Source organism: Anomaloglossus baeobatrachus, chromosome 5, assembly GCF_048569485.1.
Source record: "Anomaloglossus baeobatrachus isolate aAnoBae1 chromosome 5, aAnoBae1.hap1, whole genome shotgun sequence".
NCBI lineage: Eukaryota > Metazoa > Chordata > Amphibia > Anura > Aromobatidae > Anomaloglossus > Anomaloglossus baeobatrachus.
In genome coordinates, this window is record NC_134357.1 from 345,455,712 (window position 1) to 345,463,698 (window position 7,987).

At 50.7% G+C, this 7,987-nt stretch overlaps 1 protein-coding gene across 1 annotated transcript in view; it reads right to left on the reverse strand.

Moving 5' to 3' along the window:
• Positions 1 to 271: 271 nt before the first annotated feature.
• Positions 272 to 7,987, reverse strand: part of MMP24 (matrix metallopeptidase 24) — a 241,791-nt gene continuing 234,075 nt past the window's right edge. The window contains exons 7-8 of the mRNA XM_075351750.1: positions 2,346 to 2,655; positions 272 to 1,572 (exon numbers count right to left, since the gene is read on the reverse strand). Of these exons, the coding sequence (XP_075207865.1) occupies positions 1,235 to 1,572; positions 2,346 to 2,655 (648 nt within the window). The 3' untranslated portion in view covers positions 272 to 1,234. The remainder of the gene's footprint in view (positions 1,573 to 2,345; positions 2,656 to 7,987) is intronic.

The window sequence follows — 7,987 nt, forward strand, 5'->3', positions numbered from 1 at the left end:
CCCCCATAGACTTGAATGGGTAGGAGTGAAAGAGGATCGCACTCCATCTGCAGCATGTTGCGACTGCTTTCTTGGTACGATTAGGGCTTAGAAAAAAATTGCTCATGGGTGCTGACCCATAGAGTAATATTGTTCCGAGTGGAAAGCAATTTTCTATCGCATTCTACTCGCTCCGTATTACTCGCCATGTGTGCTAGCCCTTACCCTTTAAATATTGTTTTACCCCTGTTCCTGTCTGTTTGTAGAAAATGTAAGTGAAATAATGACCACATTTTAAAGAAATGAAAGGCCTAGAGAGCATAGAGTTTATTATTCAAACTCAGGCAATTAAAAAATCAAATCAATAAATTAAGAAATAAATAATCATAATAACATATTACAGTTTTCCAGTATGAGTAGTTATGGGATTTAAATGTATCCGTACTAGTTACTTATCCATTCTCTTACACTTTAACATTCAGCAAAACCATTTTTATATATTTTTTTTTTTTCGTTTTATTTCACTTTTCTGTTTAGGTTTTTACATGAGTACAACATTTACCAAATATTGTCATTGGGTGAACATGTTATTTTAACTCCATCCTCGGCTCGACACAACACAGCAAACCGAGGAAATCTTCCTTTTGCACCGTAACAACTATTCATGATTGCAGGCAGAGAATGCCAAATTCAATAATCTATATGTAACAACTTTATGTAATAATAATTCTGACCAGCAGGGATTGAAAAAAACAAACAAAAAAAAAAACAAACAAAAAAATGGTGAGTTCCTCTTTGTGCATTTCAGTGGCAAGCCATACGGAGGAACAGATGTTCTTTAAAGACCTTCTTTGCCTTTGTGTGCTTGATCTCTTTCTGCTCAAATTGATTTAAGAAACAAGTCTGAAAGAATCTGACTTCAATGAAGAAAGCTGGTTTTCGAGACAAGTTCTCAGCTACAGTCATATTCTTTTTTTTGTTTTGTTTTGTTTTCTGAAGAAAATTCCAAGCAAGTTACTCGGTGCTCACAACGTGAACCCGAGAAAATGGCACACTAGAAAAGATACAAGTATGAGGCAGTAAGAATGAAAGAGGCTCCATTGTGTAAGGCCATCTCTGTATACAGTAAGGTCTTCCCTTGCTTGTAAAACTGGGACTGCCATCGTCTGTTTCCAGTCTGACCAGTGGACTTTAGATCCCAGCATCCTGTTAGCCCTCAGATAAACTAAAGAAAACAAAAGTGTTCCAGATCCTGTCATACCCATTCTTGTACTGGCCGTTTGTAGTAGGTAACGTTTTGTTGTACACCTTTGTTTTTAAATTGGAAAATAGTATATACCAAGACCAGGATGCACAGGGACAATATACAAGGGATGACCACTGCTATAGCATTTACGGTGCTTGGCACATCATTTATTGTCACCATAATATCCACATCATCGTGCGGTAGGTGTCGGTCCTTGCTGTTGTCCACGTCTTTTTGGTTGCAGCCCATCCAGTCTTTTACAATTGACCTTGGGTAACCCAATTCGACGGACAGCTTCTGATTATCGAATTTCCAGTATTCCTTTCCTTTATAGAAATAAGTATAAGCTATGGAAGAGAAAAATGCTAAATTATTGAAGGAAAGTACAATACAGACATTATACAACAGTAACAGAATATTTTTTTTCAGGTTTTCTTGCTTGCCCTCACATTGGAGAATCAATAGGCAGTTTGTGCTTAAATACATCCTCACAGGCATCGATATACCTTACAGCGTAAAAGCCCATTCCTCAATTATTTGATATGTTAAAGATAAGTGGGGGTCCAGGTTCAAAACCCCTACCAATTTTAAAACAAAGGGAAAGACACGATCAGCCAAGCACTACTCAATTTGGTACCTGAAGATGGACTGTTTGGACTTTATATTATGGGGGTTGTCGGATAAAAACAAGTTATCATATATCCACAGAATAGGTGATAACTTGTTAATTTATTGGGGTCCAACCTCTGAAACTTGCACCTATCCGCAAATCAGAGAACTTTTATCCCGGTTAGAATGGAGAGGCAATACACCTGCCCGATCACTGCTCCATTCACTTAATATGGGGCTAGAGAGCCCTGGACTCTCCATTTTCTGGTAGCCCCATAGACCTGCCATACCTGCCACACCATTTTGGAACAGGGATAAAAGTTTTCCATCCAGGACAGATTCCCCAATCTGCTGATCAATGCATGGAGCAGTGGTTGGACACCCACGAACAATTCTTCGAATTTCTTCTAGTAGACAAATGCACAGTAATAATTTCTAATTATTTCTTATATTGACTCTTCTGAGTACTGTGTTGAGATCTTGTTGAGTGTAGTTAGATAAAAATACTTACTCCCTTCTTTGCTAACAAAGGCGCCTTGAGGTGCTTCTGGGATTCCTTTCCAAACAGTTATTGATTTAGGATAACCCGGATCAGCTGTCCTCTTCTCTTCATTGTATCTCCAATACCTGTCCCCTTTGAAGAAGTAGGTTTTGCCAACTGGCTCCCATCTCAAAGCAGTGTCAATACCTTCCCGTGGGAGACAACTTCCCAACTCCACCAAGCTGTGTGGATACCCCGGTTCTGCTGTGACTTCTTTGAAAACCCAGTATTTGTCTCCTATATTGAAAGAGCAAAAAATTAATATTATTTCCTGCATGACCTGTTATGTTTTATGTGTGTCACAAAAACATTTCAAATCCATGGAAAAATATTTTAGAGGTACAGCGGGCGCTCTTCTTTACAAAAACATTTGGGGAATAATGATAATGATGGAGTTGTCATATCCGGACTACTCTTGGTTAACGGTTGAAGACTAAAACTGAGAACCTGTTGGTGACTTTTCATGTTCAAATCAATTGGATCTAACTATCTACACAGGCAAGCCTCCATTACTGTGATTCTCAAGAGAGATCAGACTTAAAACTGATAAATATTATTCATAGAACAACTGCTTTCAAAGGGATATTCCCAAAATATTAATTTATACCCTATTTTATGTTTAGAATAGATCATTTACTGATTGCTGGGGATCTGACCATTAGAACCTCCTGTGATTCTGAGATAGGGGTACTGGAACCCAAGAACAGAGTGCTGAAGTGCCCCATCTTGAATGGAACAAAGGTGCACATATTAGGGTTTTACTCTTTCGTCTATGAGACTGCTATTTCCGGCAGCCTCATAGGCAATGAATGAAGGGAGACAAGGTTGAGCATGTTTGCCTCTGCTCTATTCAAGATGGTGATCTTCAGAACCCTGTCTTAGGCCTCTGCCACACTCACGTGGAAATCACGCACGTGCCGCGAGACACGTATATTCCCTGTGTGTTGTGTGTGGTAAGTACGTGTCTCCGGTACGTGCGGTCCACGTGTGTTCTCTGTGTGCTCTCCTCGATAACACACAGAGAACCGGTAATTTGCATATGTGACGCCCTGGACTAGCCAGGTAGTCACAGACATAACAACATACACACCCCCCACTCCCTAGACAGTTACACCAGTCAGACAAAAACCCTTGTTGCCTCCCTCCAGGGCCTGATGTCCACACCAGGTGGGGCGGAGCCAGGCGGTCGGCCCCACCCACCGAGGAGTTCACAGGCCTGGAGGCGGGAAAAGAGACAGTTTCGCTTAGGAGGTGAAAGTGAGAGGAGTAAAACGTCTGCGTGTGCCTGGGGAGGAGCCCAGGCACTGACAGCAAGGTTGGCAGACAGTGGTGGCCATCTGCAGGAGTTAGCGGAACTCTGCAGAGCCGTAGGACCGGGGTCGGGCGTTGGCCCTCCGGTACCGAACCGGGGAGCGGAGTGAAGCTAAGCACACAGGCAGGGCCATCGGACCCCGACCAGGCTTGGAGCCGCCGACAATAGTCAAATCCGAGTGTGACAGGAACCCCAGGGGTTTCCAACAACCAAGACCCGACAGAAGGCAACAGTCCACACCGAGAGGATATACAGCCACCGCCATAGGCTAGAGATCCAAGGGCCAGCGCCTGCGGGCAAAACGGGCTCCTACGGCACCTATATGCCGGGGAGCAGACTACCGGTGGGCAACCACCAACCAAGGAGTCCATCTGGCCGTTTGGTTTACCAGAGACTCTGTCATTGACTGTCTGAGTGAGTACACCAGTGCCATCCGGCACCGCGCCGCGCTGCCCCTGCAACCCTGCACCCCAGCCGTCCAGCCTCCCCGTTACACCACCGGGCCCTGGGATCACCAACCCCTACCCACGGAGGGGACAACATCCTAGCTGCTCCCTACCATCTCTCCCGGTATCCCCGTCACCAGCAGCGGTGGTGCCATCATCACCACGTCCCGTGGGTGGCGTCACGGACTCTCTCCCCAAACAAACCACCCCTTTTCACTCACAGGTGAGGAGCGCTGCTCGAGTCCCCGGGTCCGGCCCACCGCTCGAGCCACCGAGCAGCAGCAGCAGAAGCCCCGGAACCGAGCGTGGCGAGCGCGTCCCCTCCGCCCGCGACAACTTGGCGCTGCGAACAGGTTAGAACCGATCTACCTACCGGTAGGAGTGCACCTTGCAGTCCCCGCCGGCGGCGTCCGGCCGAAAAATTGGAAGTTCCGCCATCTTTTGCCGCGAAGATTCCCGCTCGAGCATCTTCCCTGAGCAGGAAAGGTGCGAAAGTGAGGCCCCGCCCCCAAAGAGGAAGTGCTAGAAAGAACCAAGGGGGACGGGTGAAGAATGGCGGCATGTAACTTGCGCTGCAGCGTGCAGGGACGCCAGGACTCTGCCGAAACACGTTCCTGGATCCAGCTGCAAGATGTGCCAGGAGCTCCAGGCCCAAGTCCACTTGATGCTGGCGAAGTGGACGTCGGAGATGAAGGGCCTGGCCGCAACCGTTTGGGCATCCGGAGTGGAGGCGGTCTCAGAGGAGCGGGTAAGCGATCCACGCCCCTATGTCCCCGAGGGAACGGCCGCTGCGGCTGAGGGGTCCGGCCTGCTGCCATCCACCACGCCACCTCCCTCACTGCCCATGCCCGCGGCCACCGCCCCGACCGACCCGTTGCCCCTGTCACTGGTAGCGGAGCCCGCAGCGTCTGGGGGAGAGGGCCCAGACCTGCGACCCCTGGGCCTTACCTTTGTCATCGCCCTGGTACCCGTCCCGGCTTCCATCCCGACTGCGACGGAGATGACGACGGCCCCGGCAATCCGCCCGGCCGCAGCGGAGGCGATCCTCGACCGGAGGCCAGCACCGCAAGTTCCGTCAACCGCTCCCAGACCCCGGGCCTCGGCTGAGGCACGGCGGGGATGCAGCTGCCAGGAGGCAGAGCAGGCCATGTCACAGCGGGGTCCCTCATTATCGAAGGTACCGGTCATAGCCGGCACGGAGAGACTCTGTCTGGGCCCATCCCCCACACCGCCTGAACCGGAGCAAGCAGAAGGTGCTCCACACTAGGAGCAGCAGCAACGGCAGCTGTGCCGCGGGATTGCTGTTTAAAGATGAGGAAAAGATCAGTTGTCCCCGTTGGGACCCTCAGCACCGTGTTTCAGTTGAATGAATGAACACCAATCACCTGAGTTTATCACCTGATCATCAACCAGTTGATTATCCCGGCCGTTGCCGGCAAGTTGTCCCCGTAGTTGCCCACATGAGGAACTACTCATGAACATGGCCGAGAACTTGCAGACCACCCACGAACTTGTGGGCTTGTAAATAGTTTGTGGGCCGTTTTCCGTTCTGTGCCGCCTCCGGAGAGGCAGATTGGAGGAGGGACCCGCAGCGGAGCAGGCTGGGGTCCGGCCACCACTGGAACCGGTGGCCATCCTCCGGGGGTCAGGGGTCCCCCTGGACGTGGGGTTCCCTGAAGTGACAGCCGGGTGCGAGATACCGTACCCGTTCCCGCTCGGGTAACCTGGACCAGGACTGGGGAAGAGGGGTGCTGCCCGTTTCTTAGGGGCAGCATTAAGGGCTAGGTTGCTTGGGTGGGGAAGCAGATGACTATGAACCCGTCCGTCAGTAATAAAAATGTTTTATATGTTTGAAACGTTAAAGTGCCATGCCTCCCATAAGGGAAGAACTACAAGTATGCTTATGATGAATATTTACATGTTAATTTATCTTTTACAGAAAAATAAAACCGGTGATGGACGGGCAGGCCGCGGGCGGTCTGCATTTTACCAAGGGGGAGTGTTACGCCCTGGACTAGCCAGGTAGTCACAGACATAACAACATACACAACCCCCCTCCCTAGACAGTTACACCAGTCAGACAAAAACCCTTGTTGCCTCACTCCAGGGCCTGATGTCCACACCAGGTGGGGCGGAGCCAGGCGGTTGGCCCCACCAACTGAGGAGTTCACAGGCCTAGAGGCGGGAAAAGAGACAGTTTCGTTTAGGAGGTGAAAGTGAGAGGAGTAAAACGTCTGCGTGTGCCTGGAGAGGAGCCCAGGCACTGACAGCAAGGTTGGCAGACGGTGGTGGCCGTCTGCAAGAGTTAGCGGAACTCTGCAGAGCCGTAGGACCGGGGTCGGGCGTTGGCCCGCCGGTACCGAACCGGGGAGCGGAGTGAAGCTAAGCACACAGGCAGGGCCATCGGGCCCTGACGAGGCTTGGAGCCGCCGACAATAGTCAAATCCGAGTGTGACAGGAACCCCAGGGGTTTCCAACAACTAAAACCCGACAGAAGGCAATAGTCTACACCGAGAGGATATACAGCCACCGCCATAGGCTAGAGATCCAAGGGCCAGCGCCTGCGGGCAAAACGGGCTCCTACGGCATCTATACGCCGGGGAGCGGACTACCGGTGGGCAACCACAGGAGTCAGAACATTCTAACAGGTGCAGGGAAAGACAGCCACCATCAGCCGTCCGGGGAGAGCACAACAACACTGCAGCCGGCTGCAGGACCCGTCCATCTGGCCGTTTGGTTTACCAGAGACTCTGTCATTGACTGTCTGAGTCAGTACACCAGTGCCATCCGGCGCTGCCCCTGCAATCCTGCACCCCAGCCGTCCAGCCTCCCCGTTACACCACCGGGCCCTGGGATCACCAACCCCTACCCACGGAGGGGACAAAATCCTAGCTGCTCCCTACCATCTCTCCCGGGATCCCCGTCACCAGCAGCGGTGGTGCCATCATCACCACATCCCGTGGGTGGCGTCACGAAGTCTCTCCCCAAACAAACCATCCCTTTTCACTCACGGGTGAGGAGCGCTGCCCGAGTCTCCGGGTCCGGCCCACCGCTCGAGCCACTGAGCAGCAGCAAAAGCAGAAGCCCCAGACCCGAGCGTGGCGAGCGCGTCCCCTCCGCCCGCGACACATACTAACAAGGTAGATGCTGCTGTCCAGGGTACTGATCTTCGGCTCCAGCCCCGCCCACTCCCTGTTGATGCTGCTTATGGCCGAGCGGAGGGGAGGAGAATAGAGCCCGTGACAGCACGGCCACCTCCATAACACGCTCATAACGAGTGGCGGCCGGCAGCAACTGTTTGGAGTGGAAGATTCTGCAGGGCTGGTGGAGGTGAGTATGTGTTTTTTTTTATTTTAAAATAATGACGCGTGTTTCTCCGGTGCGTGTCACATGGCATCCACACTACATCTGTGTGGTACGGGTGCGGGCCATGTGACACCCGTGCTGCTGGAGAAAACGTGGACATGTAAGCGTGCGAAACACACGTACACACGTAAGTACAGAACGGACACACGTTCCGTTCCAAAATACTTACGTGTGTCCAAACAATGAAATCATATGTCCACGTGTGTACGTGCCTCCGGTGCGTGAAAAAACTGCTAAACACGTACCGGAGGCACGAACGTGTGACAGAGGCCTTAGTGATAGTTATAGTGATAGGGGGTCCCAGTAAGCAGACTCTCAGTGATCAGTAAGTTATTCAATATCCTCAGATAAGGGATAACTTAATACTTTGAGAATAACCCTTTAAGGGCTAGACAGACAGAAAAACACTCCAAAATGCTACCAGTGGAGAGGATAACTTTCTGTTCTCATAGTCAGCTTATGCAAGAAAAGAAGATATTGGGTACTCA